At 41.3% G+C, this 22,333-nt stretch overlaps 1 protein-coding gene across 2 annotated transcripts; it reads right to left on the reverse strand.

Annotated features, from left to right (window-relative positions):
- Nucleotides 1-4,377: 4,377 nt before the first annotated feature.
- Nucleotides 4,378-21,853, reverse strand: NFE2L3 (NFE2 like bZIP transcription factor 3). 2 transcript variants are annotated; one of them, XM_063410200.1, is made up of 4 exons: nt 21,324-21,853; nt 10,507-10,608; nt 9,556-9,639; nt 4,378-7,175 (listed from the first exon to the last, which is right to left on the reverse strand). In XM_063410200.1, exons 1-4 carry the CDS (start codon nt 21,339-21,341, stop codon nt 5,961-5,963), a joined length of 1,419 nt encoding a protein of 472 aa, XP_063266270.1. In that variant the 5' UTR covers nt 21,342-21,853; the 3' UTR covers nt 4,378-5,960. The 2 variants fall into 2 exon arrangements, with proteins under 2 accessions (XP_063266270.1, XP_063266280.1); XM_063410210.1 differs by having other exon boundaries at nt 21,333-21,846.
- Between the last annotated feature and the right edge of the window lie 480 nt (nt 21,854-22,333).

Here is a 22,333-nt window from a genome sequence, read left to right on the forward strand (position 1 = left end):
TTAAGGATTTACATACATTTTTTTCTGTTTCTTAAATGGAACTTTGAAATACTTGCATAGGTAACCAGTGGGCTGCAATGGAAGCAGAAAATGAAGATGCACAAATCTGCATTACTTTCTTCTTTCCAACAGAATGACCAGATCATAAGGAATTTGCCTCCTTTCCTATAACTTAGATGTAGTTGATGGAAGTTTTTTCTTTACAGTTGCCAAGTCCACGTTCATATACCAGTTTAAAAACTAACAAAACCACTTCAAAGGGCAGTAATTATTTTTCTGTTTAAAATACTATTTCAGTAGTTTAGCAACAAGGTTTAAAATTTACTTGAATTGAGTATGTTTTCCATGATGAGGATGTTCTCATTTTGATCGGTTGGCAGTGGGGGAGGGGACTGTATAGGGGGGCAGCACTGCAAGAATGAAGTTACTGGATATTTAAGGTCTTGAAAACCTGGTGTATTTAAGTTCCCTGATGTCCTGGTGTTAAACTTCCATGATGTTTCTCTTGGTATGGTCTTGAAAGTTAAGGCATGTGACAATCAACAGTGTTCACCAATGAATGTGGTGAAAGAAGTCACAGTTTTGGCTCAGCCTGATACTGGAAGTTAGCAACTTCAAATAAAAGCAGTATTGTGTGGTCAATTACTGGTCATCAATTTGTAGACAGTTCTTCCTTTCTATCAAGTGCGATTTTGTCATTACAGACTTTGCCTTCCAATTAAGTGTAACATTACAGTGTTTCCAGGTACTGACATGTGAGAATCAGGTTGTCAGTACTAGGTCCAGCTTTCCCCCAGCAAACACTTTGTGCAGCAGAGGGAAGAAAGAAAACCACCATAACTTGCTGATAACATAGGTATCATAGGTAACTTGGGTATGTGAGCCAAAGAACACTCAGAAATAGATTATGACTTGTATTTATAAAGTGGTGGTGAAAAGAGGTCAGTATTAGGGTTCTGGCCACTCAAACTTTTATTTATTTACAGTGAATGTTGAATTTTATTCACTTCTGTTGTGTTGCAGGTGCTAAAAAACATTCAAAAAATGTGAACAATTGCTGTTAATACTGTAAAATGAACCAGACTTAAACTTTGTTACGTGTAGGAAAGGCTTTTCTTCTAGTTTGATGGTGAATGTACATGATCTCTTAGTGATGAAATCTTACCACTTCTGGTGGAAGAAAATCCAAGCCCGGGAAATGGATCTGAGTTTTCAAACAGTTGTCAGCTGAGTTTCTTTGGCAGCTTTACCTCATTGGTATAGGATAATTTGCTTGGAACATACTGGGGCTGTACATTCCCTATAGGTTTAGTGTTTGTTGGTTTTTGAAACAGAGTGTGTGATGCAAGTGAAACCCTGTAGTAGTGCTGTTACATCTTTTTCCACCTAAGGGAGATGGCTGTTTCTCTTCAGCCATGTTTATTCAGCCATACCATTTGGTGTGTCTAGGAATGCATAGGAGTGTTATATGGAGGGGTTTGCCTGGGGAATAATGATCCATTTTGCCAGAAGTACTGTCCCTTTTAACAGTCATGTTTGCTTTGCAGCTACTGTTGGCTTGTGTTGCACAGAAATATTGTCAGGTGTTACTCCAGTCAATGGAGTAAGTGGTTTGTTTATCAGCAGTAAAATTAACAGTGTCTAAACACCTATGTGACTTAGAGTGCTATGAACATATAAGGTCAGTAGTGTTTGGGCAGCTCATAGTCACAAATTAGCTTGTGTGACCTGCCATGCTGCTTCATGGTACGAAAAAGGGCACTGGGAGAAGTCCAAGAAAATTGCTGTTACCAGCACTCTTCCCTCCCCCCTCCCTTGCTGGGTTCATTTTGGGGCATTCTTGTATGAAAATGGGTGGCTGATGGACTTCACAGGACTCTAGTAGCTATGCAGCAGGTGTCAAGTTGGAGTACTTTGAGGTACACTAATACTACTTCACCTAGTTAAATCTGCCATCTATTCGGTTTACTTAATAAACAGTTTTGCACTACACCCTGGTGTTGAGTGTTCTGTTGCCTTATTTATAGGTCTCTGCCATCTCTGTCCTCAAGATTCTTGTTAGAACTGTACTTCTGACTTCCACAGGATGAACTGAAGTGTGTGTGTTTGGGGCAAAGATTGGACAAGTTGATACTCATGAAGTGCTTTGTCCTTTCTTTTTTGTCATTGAAATTCGTTCTTCTGGTTCCCCCATCTAAAACTAGATTGTAAGCTCTTGAGCAGGAACATTTTTAGCTTGTAAAATCTGGTGTTGTGAAAAGCCAAATCTGTTGAATAAAACCAAAACCATGAATTTAAAGCTGCACTTCAGTGCAGTACTGTAGTGGTCCTTCTAAACGTGTGTAGTGTTTCAGCAGAATGCCGTGTTCGTTTGGGGAAGATGTTCACACTTGTTTGCAGGATTCCTCTGTGGAACTGTCCAACCTTACAGCTCAAAAAACATGCAATGGGGGTTGCAGTTAGATGGAGTACTCTGCTTGCATTTGTTCCTCATGGATGTTTCTCCAGAACAGGTGTGACTCTTAGAGCAGCCAGCAGGTAATGCTCCACAGTACGTGTTGCTGCCATCAGTAAGTAATGGGAATACAGTATGTGTGCACGGTGATGGCCCCACCACTTAGTGTTTTTACTTAATTTGACCTTGCTTAACCTCTTGCAGAGAAGCTCTTACTAACATAACAAAAATGCAACTTACCACTGAAGTGCTGAAGACTACTTCAAAGCTTTGCCACAGGAACGGTATTTTAATGATCACTCCCACTTCGGTATTTCTGGGTTTTGTTGCTGTTGTCAATCTTCAGCTTAGTGGTTTCCTAGCTGTATTTAAGAAGTGTTTTCTGTCTAACTTCAGAGACTTGCATTTCAACACAATAGTAGTAAGGTAGGATGGCTTTGTCACATCTGGCTCCAGAGTAGGTTTGATACCACATTGTGTCTTCACGCAGTAAAGCTCCTGATCAGTATGCTTGGGATTTGGATTTTTTGAAAATCCTGATTTGTCAATAATAAAGCCAAGACAGACTTCATGCAGGTGTTGCCCACATTTTACAAACCTTGCAGTAACAACTTTCTTTGGTCAGTTCTGTTTCCCTGAAAAACTCAACTATACAGTGTCCCTTTTTTGGTACAGAGGTTGCAAATATAGTCTAAAGTGTATTTAGTGTACAGTACTTAAGGTGTATTAAAAGGTTCAGGCTGTCTACCCTAACCCACCCACCATTTGAGGACATAAAACTAAAAAGCATAGCCAAGACCAGGTGATACTTGGGGATTTTTTAGTGTGGGTTTTTTTTTTTGTGTGCCTATGTCTGTTTGGTATTTTCTTTAAACACAAGCTAGTTGCAGGAAGGGAAGATGCTTCAACAGCTTTTAGTTGAAATATGAGTGTGTACTCAAACTAAAAACAGGACATAGGTCTGAATTCTACCTGTGATTTTGACCTGTGGGCAGGTAGCTGATGGTTTGAAAAAATACACACCCAGACATAATGCTCACTGTATTATCAGTACTGTTGCAGTGCACCCAAGATTAGTATTTCTGCTTAGAGTTGCTTGTTGGGTTCTGAGGAACTAAGGTTCAGACATCAACTCGTTAAAAAATACAGTTACTGGGCAATAATGACAGTTGAACTAGCTGTGGGCAGTTCATAATCCTTTACAATCTGCAAATTTACAGGTAATAAAATGGGATTTGGGCTGGTGTCTTAAATGGGATCAGTTGGAGTAAGCTGCTTTCCATTAGGATTGTGTTCTGAAAGGGTTACAGTATGCTTTAATTTTGGCATGTGCCAAAATTTAACCATGTAGCTGTTACTCAGTTGGGTACATGCAATACTCCATTAGCAGCTGGCCTTACAAAAATCCCCAGAGCTCACCTGCCACTGCTACTGAAGGAGTGGGCACAAAAAAGTTCAGCAGGTTTTTACTTCCCCGTGTGAATCCTGTAGCAGAAATACTTGGCTTTCTGGATTTCTCAATCCTAATCTAGTAGCTATCAGAATTCAAGCCCATGGGCAGTGAAGTAGGTTTAAAGACCTTGTCCTGCAAAGGGTAAGTGCATGGATTTTAAAATGTTTACTATGTCATTTAAACAATTATGATCATACTGGCTTCAGTATGTACTTCTTTCTTCCCCTACAACTAGAAATGAAGTTCACAGATCATCATATGTTTCTGCTGCCTATTGCATGTTTTGGTTAAATCGTTTGATCTAGTCAGCAGACAAATCCCATGTGAATACCGACTGGGACATGTGCCTCACACAGATGCTAAACCAACAGCAAGAAATTGCGTGCCCTCAGTAATGAGACTTTTTGCTATGAATTTACACTTAGCAATTTGAGGCTGTGATGAAACCAATAAAGAAGACATGCACACATTTATTTAAAGAAATATTTTAATAGAAAATGCTGAGAAAATTGTTCAAACAGACTGATTTCATTGTTGATAATTCAGTGCACTTAGCATTATCTTAGGGCTCCACTTTTTAGAAAATGCCACTTGACAGTATCAGTTTTGTTACAGATAAGTGCAAGCAGCCAATGTGACTTCCATGCTAGTGGCAGTTTGTTTCTTCAGTAGGTGTAACTTGGCATTTAAGCTTGTATATGTAGCTCTTAAATGTTTGGTACAGTGATTTTTTTAACATACCTGAGTGTAAATTTCCTCCACTGTCATCATGCTGCAACCAATGAGAACTTTAAATACCAATTTTATGTGTTTTAGTTACAAAATTAACAAGTATTTGTTGTTATCTAGACATTAATACTAGTAGTTATTTTCATAATAATGTACCTCAACATTCCTTCCTTATCATTCATTACAGGCCTTTTAGGCCATCCCTTGCAGAACTTTTTCAGGCTGTAAAACAGTAAAGGATAGGATGTTTTAGATATGTGAGTAAATAAAACTACTTCTTTTTAATAGCACAAATAAATGTGAAACCAAAAAACTTCACTTGGGGCACTATCAGAATGTAACCTATAATTACAAGTATAGATAAATAGTAATTTGGTTCAATTTAATTTAAAGACTAGGTAAAATGTTTTTAAAAATTAAATCTGGAACATTGAAGAAGCTTAAAAATACCAGTTAAAAAGCCACAGAGAAAAACTAAAGTACTTCATGAGGAAGGTGTCAAAATGGGAGGAAAACAGAAGGTACACAAGTAATTATCACAGTCACTAGCAAACAACAGGAACTCCTTTATCATTGGTCATTTTTGTGGAAGAAAGTTGAGAATTATTCAGTTGCACAGGATGAAGGTAAGACAATATTGAATCAGACACTTACTTTCAGCATCTCTTTGCAGACTGAGTGTATGAGTTGTAAAATTAAGTGGCAGATTGTCTTTCTTGGAGTTATGATGGTTAAAGTAGTGAGGAAAAATGCAGTAGCCTCCCGGGCTGCTCTCTTCAAAGGAAAACTAGGAAAAGTAGAGCCGTTCTGAATAAATGCAAAGCATGGAGTTATCTCGTGAGCCTATGTAAATCCCAAGTGAATTCAGGTTGAACTATAATTTTGCTTTCAGTGCTAGAGAATAAAATAAGGTTATTCTCTGTATAGAATCGGGTATTCAAGACTTAAAGCATTTTCTTGCATGTGTAATGTTGCTCTAAAGCTGACTTTTATCCCTCACTGATGTTCTCCCTTCTGCTCCCATTACCAGTAACTAGATTCCTAGTTTTAACATAGATCTATAAAATACACTACACTGATGGTCTAGCTCCTTTAATTCTAACTACAACTAAACAGATTTCCTCATCCAGAAGCCTCAGCTTATGGACCCTCTAACAGATCACAGTTGGCTGGGTTTGCCAGACCCTTGAACCATGGAGTGTTTCTCGTCAAGTGTAGTTGTTTCTGTTTGAACTGTGGTAATCACTGACATTTAGTCTTCACATAAGCATTTTTCTCACCCTTTTAGGTAAATAAAGGCGATTTAGGTGATCTCCAGTTATCTTACTTTTGTTTCTGCTCTTTTCTGTTATCTTGTTTCTGTTCAGATTTGGCCAAGTGCTTGGGTACTATGAAAACACTACCATTGCTACTGCAATGAATGACATATTGGTGTGGGTTAACAGGTCTCCCCTGGTCATCCCTCAGTCTACTGAAAATGTCATGGTACAAGTTGTTTAACTTTTGCTTTATCTGGTTGATTGATTTGCTACACTGGGAGTGCTCTTTTTTAAGGCTCTCCTTTTGTGTTTGGAGATTACACACATCTTCTTCCAAATTAAGAATTGCATTCAGTTTGCGTTTTCGACATTTTTGAGCAGCTACCTTGTTTTTTCCTCTTCGTCTGATGTCACGTAGAAGTGATACCTGAGTTTCTGTCAGCTGGTTCTTTGCTAGCATGGTGTTGAAAGAGTCGACGGACATGCTCACAATTTCATCAACTGAAAATGGGATTCTCAGAGCTTTTGCACGACATTCATCTCTGCTCTGGTTAGTAGCCGTGGAATTATGGCACCTATCCTTTACTTCGTTTGATTTCTTCATCCACATCTGTTGATAATGCTCTGGAGTGAATGCTGCTTGACTTGGCAGCTGATTGTAAGTGTGATTATGAAGAAACTGCTGAAGTAGAACTGCTGATGTAGAACACTCTGCATCACCTGGATATTCCACATGGCTGTGCCTAATGTTTTCATGGCAGTGGCCACCAACAGCTCCTAAGCCATGTGAAGGAGCAGATTTAACACCATTGCTGTACCCAACAGAATCTTCACAGCTGACTGAGTAAGAGCTGGTGCTGTGATTTGAATTCAAAGATAGTCCCGAATCTGAGCAAGGCTCTTCAAAGAGCTGAGAAACTTCTATAGGACCAAAGCCATCCTCCAAAGCCAAAGACATGAGCTTAATTTCATCAAAATTACCATCCTGGGCTGTTAGATTTCTCAGGTCAGCAGCTGAAAACAGCCCTGTCAAATTTGACGCATGAAATAGTGATTCTGGATTTGTAGTATCAGAGCTTGATTGAGGGAAAAACTCTTGCCTTTGTAAGTGTCTTGGTTTTGAATTGAATTGAGTGGGGTAATCTGTTCTTAGTAGTATGGCATCAGGAGGACTGAAACTGTTCTGAAGTGTCTGGGTCAAATTTATATTGTGATGCGACGATGATGGGTCTTGGCCTCTACTAGAAGTAGCAACTTGTGTATCTTCCAGGAAGTTCTCCTAAAAGACGAAGTGGGGGAAAAATGGGATCTTTCATAAAATGAATGCTTCTACATCCCTTGCCTACACAGTCACAATCAATTTGTTTTTTAATATTCTACTACTTGATTCTATTAAAGCCAAATTTTTGTATGTTAAACTCTTCTTCTAGCTATTTGGAATAGCATTTCCCATCTGTAGAAAGCACAATCTCTGTATTGGCATAAGTCAAAAGGAAGCAGGAAGGGTGCAGAAGTGACTGAAGAAATGGGAGAAGGACTTGCAAAGAACAGTGTGGGACTGATGAGGGTTGAGAGAGAAAAATGGGACTACTGCCAAGTGTACAAACCATGGCTCATGTGTTATATCTGATCTGGTCTAAGACAAAAGTTCTTCTAGGAGGAGTGGTCATGATCCTTCCCTGGTAGTGGTATTGATCGTTCAAGGATGAGCTGGTTCAAGGTGCTAAACTATTAGAAAACAAACTTTTTAAAGAAGATAAATAGCTCATCTGCAGAAGTTAACCAGTAAGGACAGTGAAAAAAAGAGGAGCAGAAGACAGGGACATTAGGATTGTGCTGTTGCGGTCTCACTACTTATTTCACAGTTTATGAAGTTTTCAGGGCTGTGAGGTGCCACATTTGGTTAGTTTCATTTAACTGAGGTCTATTGCATCCAAAACTCAGCTGAACTGTTTTACTGGAGCTAACATACCCCCACAAAAGTCACATCTTTTGTGGATGTGTTGACTTCAAATTACTACTCAGGGTATTTTTACAAAACCAAAGCTGATATATGATGCCTGGGCCCTGATGTTCAAACAATAAACTGGACTGATAATGCTGTAGTAGCACTAAGGGCCACCTTTTGTGGACCTGAGTAATAGTTGCTGGGTCTTAAAAACACAAAGTCACTGTCTAAGATTATGTCAGGTGCTTGCTGACAAGCAGAGTAGTCATCAAATAGATGGATACAAGTTTTTACTTGAGAATGTAGATATATCAAATAGGAAGTGTATAGATTCCTCCATAGTTGAGTGTCCTTACTGTGTTTCAGGAGAGGACTTTCTGATTGCCATTCAGTGAACAGACCATGTAAAAAGCACTTTCCACAGGGAAGGAATGATGTACCGTAAGGACCATAACATCTTAAGTTCTCTATTATGCTTACTGGGAGCTCAGGTAACAGAAGGTCTTGCCTTATTTCTTCTAGGGAGTTACCTTGTACTAGACCACTTGCAGTCTGTAAGATAGAGATGCTATTTTCAACTAATCCCTTGAAAAGAATGATGCTTAGTAAATCAGCTTATCAAAAAATCCCACTCATTGTAAAGACTTGATACTTGGCAGAAACAATCCACATTCAACAGATAGATTGTCACAAGATGGCAGTGCATTAATGACGTTAAATAAAATATGCAGTACATTACTGTGTATTGTAATAGGTGCATAAAGACTACAGCCAAATTCCTTTCAAATTTTGAGAATGGAGAAACCTAAACTGATGAACGCCTACATCTCGTTAGAGTGAATCCATTTCAAGAGCTGAACAGAAGAGGAGGCTAATTTTTGGGCTAGCAGGTACCATCCAAACTAGAGATTTCCAAAACCAGATAAGCATGAAGTTATATGGAAAATGATCATGACCCCAGAAGAGGATTCTATGATGGGAAGTGTATGTAAGATGGCCTTGAAGTACTGCAAAAAAAGGAATGTAGGGAGTAACTTCGTGGTCAGTGGTTGCAGCTATGAGCTGTGTGGGAAGAGGGAGACTTCAATTAAGATAACAACCTTTTTTTGTGAAGATAGGCACACAGAAAGTAAAACACAGTCTCAGAGGGCCACAAGATTTAAAAAAACCCAAACCCCCAAAGCACTAAATGGGTTTACTGATAATGCTGACTGACTGCTTTGCAGTGAAGATGCTCTGTTGTTCTTGAGAGTAGTAACCCTGCAAGCATTTGACCCAAAATCTATGACAAATGTAATCTTTCACCACAAATGCCCAATAGCTGCTACTGTGCCATAAATCAGTGTTGCTCTAGAGAAACACACCAAGAGCTGCTGCATAAATACAAGCTGGCATTAGATTTAGGAAGGGCAACTATTAGTTGAACTAATTGAGTTGTCCAGTGGCTCCATCCAACTCTGAACACCAGATCACAGTAAAGACACAGCTCTTACACCAGACAAGTTGCTGGGGAAAATTTTTCAAGTAGAGCCAATGAGAGCTGCTGTAAAAGATGGATAGTAGCATCTTTAGTGGTTTCAGGTAAGTTTTACTACATTGACTTACTAATATATTCCCAGAGTGGGTGGGGTGGGCTGTGGTTATTTGATAAAACAGAGTAATTGCTGACTCTATTCCATTCTATTGGCAATACCTGTATTTTCTCATTTACCTCCAGCATGTTTTCCAACTGCGATGACAGAAGCTGTAAATAGCCCTCTAAGGAGAGAAGGGAATCTACATGATTGCTGTTGCTCTGTGACAAAAGAAAGAGAAACATTGTGTAAAGCACAGTTATTTTACATAAAAGGAGGTAAAAATCAAAGTCTGAGAGGAAATAGATCACAGTGCAATACTGCTGCTGACCCTACCATCAAGTCTTCATCCTGATGGGAGATGACACATTGCTAGAATGAGCAGAACAGCTCTATGGCCTGAGCATCTCAGCCTACTCTGCCTGCAACAGCAGAACTGGGCTTTCCTCCAAAGCTGTACCTCCCTGCCACTGCAGAAAAAATCAGGTATCTTTTCAAAGCCAAGCTCTCAGGGGAGTGGCACACAGAGAGATTGGCAAGACACCTGGATCACATGTTCTCAGCTCTCACAAGGTCTCAAGAAAATTGAGTAGCCTTTTCATTGTATCTGTTAGAGAAAACAAAATGGAAGAGAGACCGGTGTCCCAAACGTAATTCTACGTCTGAGCATCAAGCTTTACATAAATGGTGAGAGCAGTATAATTTAGCAGACATGTCTCTAGTGCTTGTAGGCAAAAACATCCTTTCCCACAAGCACAACATCTTCACAACAGAGAAAATAAACTCAAATTAACTAATGATTAGTTGCAAGTGTTTCCTGTAAACTTGGGAATATTTCAACTACTCAAAAATAGTGGGGGACTGAGGGAAGGAGGCAATTTTCAAAAAGGTGTACAAGGGCATCATTCACAAAGCGTTGTCTGAAGTGAGCATTCCTTTCCTGCCCTGGCAAGGAACACTTCAAATAAAAAGAGGAAATAAATGATTCCTTTCAAAACCTTTCACTACTATTTATCTTAGAGATACTTTCTATATCCTCCCTCACTTCCTCTTCAGTTTTCCTTTCTTCCCTTTTTTCCATCACTTACTTGATTTGTGTCTTTCTCCTCTTCTTGCAGTTCCAGCTGATCCTCTCCTCGAGGTGGGCCGCAGTCATCCAAAGCTCCCCGACATGCTTTCAGGTCAACATCCTGAAGACACAAACAAAACCCTTCTATTACACAGCATGCTGTCAAAATTAAAAGGCACTTTTTTCTCCAGCGATAGCATTCCAAAAAAAAAAAAAAAGCACTGAACAGGTCATGTGGATGAAGGGATGAAGTGAATGTGTAGACTCTGGGGGCAGAATAAGACCAGTGTCATTTCAGGGGGGCAGCCACCACCTCCTGTTTTGGTGCCCAGGCACTGAACCAGTCCGCAGTAGAAATGGACACTGGAAACAAATTCTTCTAAACCAGACAAAGAACCATGATGTGATTTCATGAAATGTTTAGCCTATCAGTGTCTTTTGGAGGTCATTTCACAAAGATAGCCAAGCTAGATGGATACTCAATTACAGAATCTTAAAATAGGCAATTATTTTACATGTCCAGTTAGCAAAATCCCTTGCTTACCTGTATTGTCATAGCAACTTTTGTTTCCCATCACTTCCATGTAGACACTACCCATTTTCATTTATCCAAATGATGGAGTTTTTTAACCTCCTGTGATGAGATTGTTCAAATTTAGGGGCCTCAGAAACAATTCTCAAGTTTTTTATCTATATTCACATCATCAGACTTCATTGTTTATTATATAGGGCTGGAGTATTGCTAGAGAAGGAGATAGTGCTAATTCCTATTTTTAAAAAGTGTGTATTTATATTTAAAAATACTTTGATATTTCAGCTTTTACAGGGCAAGTCTTTGTTACTAAAATGTGAAACTCAGTGGAATGGCAGCCAGGAATCCAAGTGGACACACTGCATTAGTTCCAGGTATTCCCAGCAAAATCCTATGGCAGGAGCAGGAAAGACAAGTCTTCAACAGCAGCAAACATAATGGGATAGTGTTTGGTTCTAAAAATCTCAGCAAACCATTTACTTTACAGGTTTGTTATGAAAGCATAAACTACATAAAACCTGCAGTTGCAACAGTCATCAAAACATATAAAAGTTTTTAAATTGTTCTTTCATACAAAACACATTAAAAAGTAAATATAAAAAGTTTAAAAACAGGACTCTGGAGTAAAATTATATATAGCCTTAAAACAAATGAATATTATTTTCAATTTTGTACATTCTATTTAAATATTTAAAAATATGAAAACTAATTTTATTTTAAAATAATTTTATTTGTTTGCTTTAAATTTTTCTGTACTTTCTTTTCAGGATTGGAAGAAAACTAGCTTTATGAACAGCCATTTTTAAAAACAAATAGATCAACAGGGCACTCATCTGCCACTGATGCAGGAGTGAAGAATGTCCTTCAATGATGCCTAACACAGTTTCTACTCATTAGAAATTATATTCTAATACATTATGTCTTCTTTGTCAGCTGCATCTGGAAATGACCAGATGATTTTTTATTGCCAAATATGAGAAAACAAATGTACTTGCCTAAAAACAGACATACACACATATAAAACAGCAATAACAACAAAACAAACCTCCCAACCTACAGTTTTCTCAATGTAGTTAAACAGGAGAGGGCATTTACCTACACAAGACACTGAGAATGTGATAAGTAGCTACTTGCAAACACTCAAATGAGTCCAATGGAGCAGATCACAGGCATGAAGTTAGTCCCATACTTATGTGCTTGCAAGATCAGGGCTAGGCTTACATTTTACTGAGAACCAACCCAATACTTGTTGAATTCATGTGACCTCTTAATATTCTAATTAATAAAATCCATGATCATCAAAATTAATAAGAAGTCAAGGACAACTGCTATTAAAGACCTTAAGCAGCTCCTCTGGGGCCAAGTGGCCTGGAAATCTGCTGCTGTGGCAAAGCATTCAGCTCCTGGACAACACAGCAAATTCATTACTCTACTGGCTGCAGAAGAGGCAAGTGCAGGAAATAGTTAGAAATGTGGTATCTATAATGTGATGCCTCAAAAAACCAACTGCAAGCACTGGGTTTGTATACAGAAGGTATGTAAGTCACAATTTGACTGTTCCTTTTAAATTTTCCAGGGGTATAAACCTTCCCTACCAGGGAAAAGAAAAGGTTGGGGTAGCTTTGGGAAGAGCCCAGGGTGTGTCATACAGATCATTCAAAATCCCCACAGTTCAACTTTCTTACAGTGGAACTCTGACTGCAGATGATGCTGGTCTGCTAAAGTCTACAGAGATGGTCCTTCCTCAAACCACTGTGAGGATAACTAAATTTCTGATATACCTGATGGGACATTCTTCTGAAGGGAAACTAAATGCTCCTGAAACTCACAGAAATTTGTAATAACTGTCTTGTATTACTTTCCCCAAGATGTCAAAGATAACTGAATTTTCCAGTCTTTTCTCATCAATATTTAAAATTGTTGGCTGCTAAGGAAATGGAGAATATTTCTGGCTACAAATTTTGGAATTTATCTGGAGTCTGCATTCATTTTTATGTACCTTTTAAGAAAAAATGTATCTATTTTCTCTACTCAGCCACAGATGGTGTCATGGTACCCATATTTTCCAGGCTGAGAGCCACCAGTGATCCTGCACTACAGGATCATAAACCATTTTGTCTAAAGGACTCTTGGCCTTTAAGCACAGAATGGAGGTCAGGATCTCCCTCTGATCTTTGCACAGAGCTCCTGCTGATGTGAATGGAACAGAAGTGCCAGTGGGGAAGGGAGGGAAGCAGGGTCTTGCATTTGCAGTCATGCCCATTCCCTGTAGCTTATCCAAGGCAATGTGTCATCTCTTCTGAGTGAGCCTAATAATGCTGCACTGTGTGGCTCTGAAGATTAGTCTTACTAATACCATTTCTTCCTCCAGCAGATGATATTAAAATATACCCATGGCTGCTCACAGCGATTATTACTGCAGTTAAGTTTTCCATCATTTGAAAAAAACCATTTTCACCACTACCAGAGCACTTGCTGAAGGATCCTGGCCTTGTAGCCAGGTTTTCACAACAGTGGTGGTATAGACACAGCACATGTAAGATATTAAGCATCACAAATTTTCACCACCGGGATCATTTCAGCAAAACTCTCTATACAGCGATCAACCAGAACCTTTTCGCTTTCGTTTCTCTGTTTTGGCTTTTCACAAAATCCCCTGGATTATGCTGATGTAGGTTTATGCTCTTTATCACACTTTGCACCAGCTTGTTAGTGTTCCTCAGCAATGAAGAATGACTGAACAGCACTGCTCAGCAACAGAATGCTTCCTTCCATGCCTGTTATATCACTTGGGACGGACTGCTGGACTACTGCTATGGGGAGAATTGGAGGGGTGTCTCCCCAGGAAACAGCCACACTGTGTTTCTGAATAAGGCATTTCATTAAAGATACCTTAATTCTACAGACTGGATGTACATCTAATGACAAAAGCCTTATTAAAGAGTCTGGATATTAATCTAATGACAAGGATTGGGTGTAGATACTATTTACTCAGCACTGTGCTGCCACATTCAGCGTTTCTGTCCTTCTCATTCTTATTTTGCAAAAAGGGTAAAAGAAGAAACGGTAACTGAGTTACAGTACTACCACTAAGCCCAAGAAATCAGGACAGCATGTGGTTGTCTCTGTATAGAGAAAAATACTTAATTTTTGCTAATTGTGGAAGACTTAGTAATACCACCAAACCCATCTACTGCATCAGCCTTTCCATTTCTACTGCTGGAGGGTGTGGAAGTTCATGCCTCCAACAGTAGGCTGTTTCCAAATGGTAAACTGCAACCCTACCTGAGGGCAACCTTTGATTTGCATTTGGAAGGACTTCTGTGCAAGCACAAGGCCAGAGAGTTACACTAAAATTCTCATAATAGAATAATAATAAAAAAATAAAATCACAAGTATCTGCAATTTTCATCTTGCTTCTGCCACTTACATTTTTCAGTTGCATTAAGGAACACAGTCTGAGACTGAGTATGATCTACCAAATTATCCACCAGCCCTGCATGTGGAGGGCTGGGCTCTAATCGTGCACCTGCCCTTTCCTGAAGGTACAGCTCAGCTACAGGCTTCAGTTTGTCAGTCTTCGGAATATGAAAAATAGTAGTTGATGTCAAATCTGCTACTTAAGGAGGGCCAAGAATCAATGTGGAGTGAGAGAAAGCATGGTTTTGTGGGTGGCCTGGCCTACACTCAATTGGAAGCATGCTGCCTGCAATGGCAAGTTTCCAGAGTTTCTTACTCTATGTTAAAAACAGAGCCTTCAGTTTCCAATTAGGTAAATCAGAGTATTGATCTCACCATGAACTGGGTGTATTGCACATCAAACTATCCTTCCACGTATCTCCTCCCCTTGCTTCCTACACCCATGTCTTATCTGCTGTCCTCAACAGAATGTACAGGGAGCAGAACCAGTAATGCCACCAAAACAAAAAAAGGTCTACTGCAGTGTATTGGATGGGTGAAGATGATCCCTCTGAAGGAGCAGCAGAAAGCATAATCGGTCTGTTTTCAGCTATTGATCTGTGTGCAGTTGGTACACAGGACTACAACTACACAACCCAGGGCTACAGGTGCACAGGAATACTTGAACTAGCTCTGGAGTAACAGAAAGGTCTTGCTGGAAGAGAGCAGAGCAGACAGGGTGGCTTGCCTGGGTGCACAGACAGCAGTGAGAGGCAGGGGGTACCTGCCCCTGGAAAGCTGTTTCACTGCAGTCAGACCCAGAGTTACCACTACAAATATCCCAATGCTGGAGCAAAGGTACATGAGCACAATTATTCGCAAAAGAACTTCTTTTTCTTTTGTGCTGATTACTCATGTATCATGTTCATATGCTATCTTTTAATTACTCTGCATTATGCTCTCCTTATTTTAGTTGTTAAATTTTAAACTGCTCCATTGATGTCATTAACCTTTGAGATGGTTTTCTACAAGCTTTTGTCCCTTCTCCATTCCTAACTGCACTCCTCTGTAGAACTAGCCCTCCCCTTGTTATCAGCTGAAAAGATGTGGCACAGGCCTGGCGCTCTTTGCCACGTTTTGAATAATTAAGTAGCATATCCAGAATAGAATCATAGAACGGTTTGTGTTGGAATGATCCTTTAAGTTTGCACAATACCAGCAGAAGTTAAGCAAAACAGCTTCTAGTAACATAACCAGTAGTTTCACTTTACTACTTGATAGTATTATATGCAATTAATAATTAAATTATGTGTATCTGGTATCATTCAGCTCTAATTTTAGTGATCTTGCTCTTTGTCTGCATACTTTAAATATGTGATAACAATCTTACAAATTGATCTCTACTTAATAAATAAGAAAAAAAGAAAAAAATATTTCTTGCTGTTTCTCTATATTCATAATCAGTCCTAAAGTATCCTGAAAACACCACAACAGAAGAGTATTTTTTGAAATGCAGACAGGGTTTAGGATGTGTGGAGGGTGGAATGGTGGACAGAAACACCAAATATCAAAGTAACTTCTATGTTATACATGGCTAGGTTTAAAAATGACAATAAACCATGCTAGCTAATGCAATTTAGTTAATCAAATGGTCACTAGATGTGACTGCAAATGTGGCACCTGTCAAACATTTATGACATATCTGCTCTAAATCCTAATAATGTCATCTGGGCTGCAACCAAGCGCTCCTTGTGAGAGCCCTCCCATGTACTGCAGTGAGATGATAGCACCTCTCCAACCACATGCTTTTCAGGGCTTTAGACAGCATGGGCCAGCTGTGTCAGCTATTACAAAACACACATACTATATGCATTCTGTTCCAGCACAAAATTAACACCAACCTACTCCCCAGATGGAGGCAGAGACAGGTACACGTTGAAGACAAGAGACCAACAGTGTTGGCATTGATTTCAATTAAAACATCAATTTTCATGCAAAAATAGCTCAATATCCTCTTCAAAATGAGCTTTTAAAACCACTTCTAACATATACACCAAACAGGTGCACACTCCAGCCATTTGGTCATGTGCAGCTGTTTTTCACGAGAAATTGATTTCATTGTAATGACACACAACATACAGAACAGAAATTTTCAATTCCCCTCAAAGTTGCTAAATAGAGCTTAAAGACTAACTAGTGAAATAGATAAAAGAATGCAAAAGTAGACACACAGAATGCTAAATATAGCTGGAACTACTGGATAAACAGATAATGAGGAATATAGTGGCTTTTGTGGCAAAGCCATGTAACAAGAATCAACAGTGTGTGCCCTAAGACGAGTTCAAGGCAAGGTCATCTGTCACACTGGGGGCACTTCACAGACCCCTTCAGACAATCCTCTAGGACCATAAAAGGGCTTCCAGTACCAGGCACATGCATGCAAATTAGTTGTAGGAAAAGTTTATTAGCTAAGAAGTACACTGTAATGAGTATGTATAGTCTTGGTGGAATAAATGCCCTGTTGTAAAGTTTCACAATACACCCGATTAGAGGAGATATCCTCTGGGTGTGTTCAGCACACAGAGAATAAAGAATGCCTCCTTTCTAATACTTCAAATTGTGTTTGAAAGTTTGTTTTCTAGCCAATTTCAATACCCGTAAAGTATGCAATATCCCTGAGAGTAAATGTGATGAGGGTAATTAAATTTATTCATTCACTCTTTCAGATGGAGCACAGTTAAAAAAAAATCCAAAAAACAAAACAACAACAACAAAACAAACCAACCAAACAAACAAAAAACAAAACCCACAAACTAAACCCAAACCCTCTTTCTATGCCTCGGGTGCCCCAAGATGCTTTCCTTTGTGGTCAGTGAGCAACTTGACATCAGGGTTCTGTAAGACACCTCCCTCCCTTCCTGCTCTAACTTTATCATAGAGTGGTTGTATACCCTCATGGGTATGATAGCCAGTGCTGAATAAAGACAATATTACCCAGGGTCCACCCCTTCAGATAAAACTTTCTCCACAATTCATTTCCAGGTGTTTTCCTTTTGAGCACTCCCAGGCAAACATACTTTCTCAGGTATCCAACTTGTCCAACTCCCAGCTCTTCCAAGCTACCAGCCTCTTTGCAACACCAAATGCCTGCCAACTTACAGCTCTGAATAGGGAGCACTGCTAAAAGTCACAGTCTGACACTTCAGCTCCTCTAGGATTTGAATATCTTCACCTTCCCTCTGACCCTCACCTGTAATTCCTCTTCTATTTTCCACATTTACCACACACTAGTTCTTCCTTCTTTATGCCTGATACTCCCTTCATCTACTCTCACATGCACTTTTCATGCACCCCCTGCACTGGGAATACCTTGGCCACTCTCCAGACAGCAGGAAAATGCTGATGTAAGTCAGCCCTACACCACAACTCCAACTTCCTCCAATACCCTTCCTCAACACTCCTTTGACTAGGCTTTTTCAAACCCTTGCAAGAGTAACGTTGAGCTTCTCTTATGCCATCTCTTTCTGAAACAACATGAAGTCCTTCCTCCACCTCCTTAAGGTGAGTTCTGGCTAACAGGTAAGAGCCATTCACAACCAGGGATCCAGCCCATTTATCTATTTCCAGATGTCTCTCCACAGCAATATTGCCATGTCCTACTGCTCAATGAATTCAAAAGAAAAAAAAATTTAAATACATTCTGTAAGTTAAGCACGAAGCTTCAGTGGGAAGCTCTCAAATGGACTAGAGAAAAGCCTTTGGAGAAAAACCTTCAGAGAAAAGCCTACCTGGTTCCTACTTAACTTTCACTTTACCAAACTTTGACACCCACCAAGAAAAAATAAAATTCCATAACTCAAATTATTCTCACTCAATATAAATACTTCAAATGGTGTTCAAAGTCTGGGATGCATTCCCCCCTTCCAGTGCTTTAACACCACAAAACTCTGCCTCTGGTGGCGTTCAAAGAACTGTGCTCGTATGGGGTTTTACATAACTTGACTCAAACTGCCCTTTCCAAAAAGTAACATAGAGACAATAGTACAAATAATACAAATTATCCACTGTGCATCTTCTTCCTTAAATTTTGTAATTCATAAACAACAGCAATGTTATGCTGTTAATTATTAATTAGCGCCGGTGTTGTTTAATTGAGTGCAGGAATTCAGCTCTTGGCAAGGGCCTCAAAGATCTGTTGAAAGAATACAATAGACTGAGGTATAACAAACCTACCTGACTTGTGTGGGAGCAGAACCTTCCTCCCCTGTCCCACCCCGAGCTGGAAGTTGTTTCTCATGGAGTGCAGTGACCCAGCACAGCAACTCCTGCTCTCATTCAGGCATTGCCTCTTCTGCTGGCATGGGCAGCATCAGTGCCTGGGGTTCATGTGATTTGGAACAAACATTTTTACTGCAAGACTAACACAGAGAAGAAGCTGAAGAGCTACACAGTCCATTCTTGCTAATCTAAATATTTTCCCATACATATTCTCCAAAAGACAAAGAAACCATTGAGTTTTTAAATTCTCTTTCTTCAAATGTCTACATATGTACATAAACATATACTTGCACACATAGAAATATTGATACACAAAAGAGAAAGGGAAACAAAAATCACTGAATTGAGTAGAGCAGTTCTGAACCCTTGCAAGACCTTCAGCTAAGACACTGCTGTGTGACAAGCTTCTTGAGACTTCCTTTATTTGGGAACACTATTACCATACACATAGGACTGATGCCACATCTTGCAGCATTGAGGCGTCCTATTTCCTCACACACAGTTTTTAAGGTGCTTTGGGGAAAATGTGTCTCATTCATTTTCTCTGCCATTTTTCACATGGATTTAGGGCTTAGTGTAAGAGCTTTCAGAAGTGTTACTGAGGCACTTGAGTGTAACCCAAGTTATGTGCCTGTAGAATGGCTTCTCTCTTTACTCCTTGTCAAAACCAAAGTGCTCAGTGTGTTCTAACACTCAGCACAGGACAGAAAAATAGGCAAATTCCTGCAGTTTACTATGCAAATAAGCATGCTTTGGCCACTGAATTAATTTTCATCTGCAGCTGTCTTCAAGAGTAGTTTTAGGTACCATATCTCAAAGGAGAGGACCAATAGCTTGCATTCTGTTGTCAGCAATGTTCTCAGCAGGGACTGGACTCCAATGAATAAAATCAATCTAGGGATGGCTAAATCCAGCTGCAAAATTTTCATGATGCCACACAATACCAAGCAGAAAAAAACAAATACTTCCATCTGTTTACATAGACTTCTCCTCCTTCTGATCTAGGGTGGATAAGAGAAATGCTAAAAATAGCTCAAATCTATTTTTTAAAAAGGCAAATTGAAGGTTACAAATCAGCAGAACCACTTTGGAATCCATTGTACTATTACAATAACATTTTGACAGCATAAGTAGCCTCAGTCAAAGCTACCAAAGGTCACCTTAAAACCAAAGATCTACTTTTTGATCTGTGTTTCATGTTTTTGACCTGCTGTGTGCTTCAAAAGACATCATCTGGTGGAAGAGACATGGGGGCTTGCAGATAGATGTCCCTTTACACTTTATTTCAAGAACTGAACAATGCCTTATCTTGCTCCAATCATTATTTCACTTAACTGCATTGTGCTAAACAGAGAGGCCCAGACCTACATTTAGCAAAGAAATGAATCATCTCTCCACATAAAAGAGTCATCCCTTACAGTCAGGGTGTTGAAATTAGTTTTGCAACTACTTTACAAAAGCAACCAATTCAACACATGGGGAAACAGGGAAAAAGAAAATAAAATAAAAATTTAAAAAAGATAAATAAAATCTACCAAATGACAAATTAAACAATTACCAGTTGATGCTGGTCCATTAATTCACAATAAGAACCAGCTATTCACGATTGCTCAAAACCAAACTGATAAATGTTGGTAGTTCAACTTGATATTTCAAAATGTACTGAATATCAGAAGCACAAGCCCACCGTCCTGGCACTCCCGTACCTTTTGTATCCACAAAGTGCACCACAAAAGTCCCAGATCATAAACCACTCACGAAACAATGAAACTCTATTCCCAACAGCAATTGAACTGGGAAAAGCGGAGTGGCTTGGCGAACCTTAGTAGCGCTAAGCTGTGCACAACTCTTCGGCTCTGTGCAGGATGGGGGCCGGGGTGGCAGCGAGGGGACACGAGCGCAGCACGGACCGCACGAGGCGACAATGAAGGGAACCTGGCAGCGCTGCTGGGCGCTCAGGGCTTCAGGGGAGCTTCGGAACTGCCGCGCTGATAATGGAGCGCAGATAAAAGGAGCCCGGAGGTTTGCCCTGGCACAGCAAGACCCTCTATATGTAAGGAATGTTCCCGACAAGTGTAGTTACCGCACTACGACGCTCACCTGCCCCGCGCCCAGGTGAGGAGTGCAACACCCTGGCGAAGCCCATTTCTGCAGCTCCGAGGTGTGCTGGAGAAGCCCGTGCCCACATGAAGGGAACAGACGCGACACCGGAGGAGATGGGAGCAGCACCGTCCGTCCTGGCCTTACAACCCTGCCCGGCAGGTGACAGCGGCTGGGCTCGGGCTGTGCCCGGGCCGGGGCAGCTCTGCGGGTGACCCCGCTCCGGGGAGGCTCCGCGGGTCGCTCCGTCAGCAGGGGCTGCTCGGCGACCCGGTCCCGCCGCTCGGTGCTTTGCCTCCCGCAGCCCGGGACACGGGCAGGGCACGGGCCAGCCCCGCACGCTGCCGGAGGTGCGTGTCCCTCCTGGCCGTTTTCTTTTTTTGTCTTTGTCTTTCTTTGGGGGACGGCTCAGAAAAGCGTCCTCCCTCGCGTCCCCACCGCTCGCCCCCACGGACACCCCAGACCGCCGCGCTGCGCGCCCTCCTCGCTCGGCCGAGGCGGCTGCGGGGCCGCCCGCCCTCCCTTACCTCCCTTACCTCCGCCATGGGGCAGCCGCCTCCGCCGGGGCCGCCGCCGCCTCATCCTCCTCCCGCGGCGGGGCGGGGGACGGCTCCACCCGGGCGGGGCGGGCGGGGCCGGGAAGCGGGCCCGCGGGCTGCGGGGCTCGGTGCCCGGTGCCGCATGGCTGCCCGGCGCCCCACGGCTGCCCCGCGCCCCACGGCTGCCCGGCGCAGGCCGCGGGGCTGCGTGTGGCCGGGGGAAGCGGAGCGCAGCCCCGGACCCGCAGCGCAAACCCGGCCCCGCTCCTCTCGCCGCCGCCGCTCCGGCCCTGCCCGCGGACGGGAGGCGGCGCCGGGGCGGGACGGGGACGGGACACGCCGGCACCGCGGGCCCCGGATCCCACCTGTGTGCCCGGGGCAGGAACGCGTGCGGGTACTGAAGCGAGCTGGGAATAAGGGACGAGTTAGAAGGGCCAGTAGCCGGAAAGAAATTAAAACAACAACAACAACAAAAAAATCAACCAAAAAACCCCAACCCCCCCCCCAAAAAAAACAACAAAAAAACCCCAATAAAACAAAAGTAAGATATTCTCCACAACTCCGGGTCAATAGAATCTCCAAATAAAATTACAGCATGCAGATACAGGTTTTAACTACAATCAACCTTCTGCTGAAGTATCTCTTCAGTGCCTTTTCTTTCCCGCCTATTGAGCTGCATTTTCCTTGGCACATCTGCTCAGCACTACAGGGAGTAAGTCTCCCGCACATGCTGGAGATACATTTTCCAGTTGTGTTCTCTCTGTCCTCTGAAAAGGTCTCTTATCATTTCTCATCACTTCTACTTATCTGAGTGTTTCAGACTTGTTTTGGCATTTGCAAAGCGTTGGGCTGTTTGGGCAGACCCTGAAAGTGTCACTTCTCCAGTGATAACTCTGTGTGTAATGGGTGCAGTTTCTCAATTTCACTGTTATCACAGATGACATTTCCCTTTTTTTGTGGGCACCAGTGTGATACCACGCTGTAAGTATATTACAGTA

The sequence above is a fragment of the Prinia subflava genome, chromosome 1, assembly GCF_021018805.1.
Source record: "Prinia subflava isolate CZ2003 ecotype Zambia chromosome 1, Cam_Psub_1.2, whole genome shotgun sequence".
Lineage (NCBI taxonomy): Eukaryota > Metazoa > Chordata > Aves > Passeriformes > Cisticolidae > Prinia > Prinia subflava.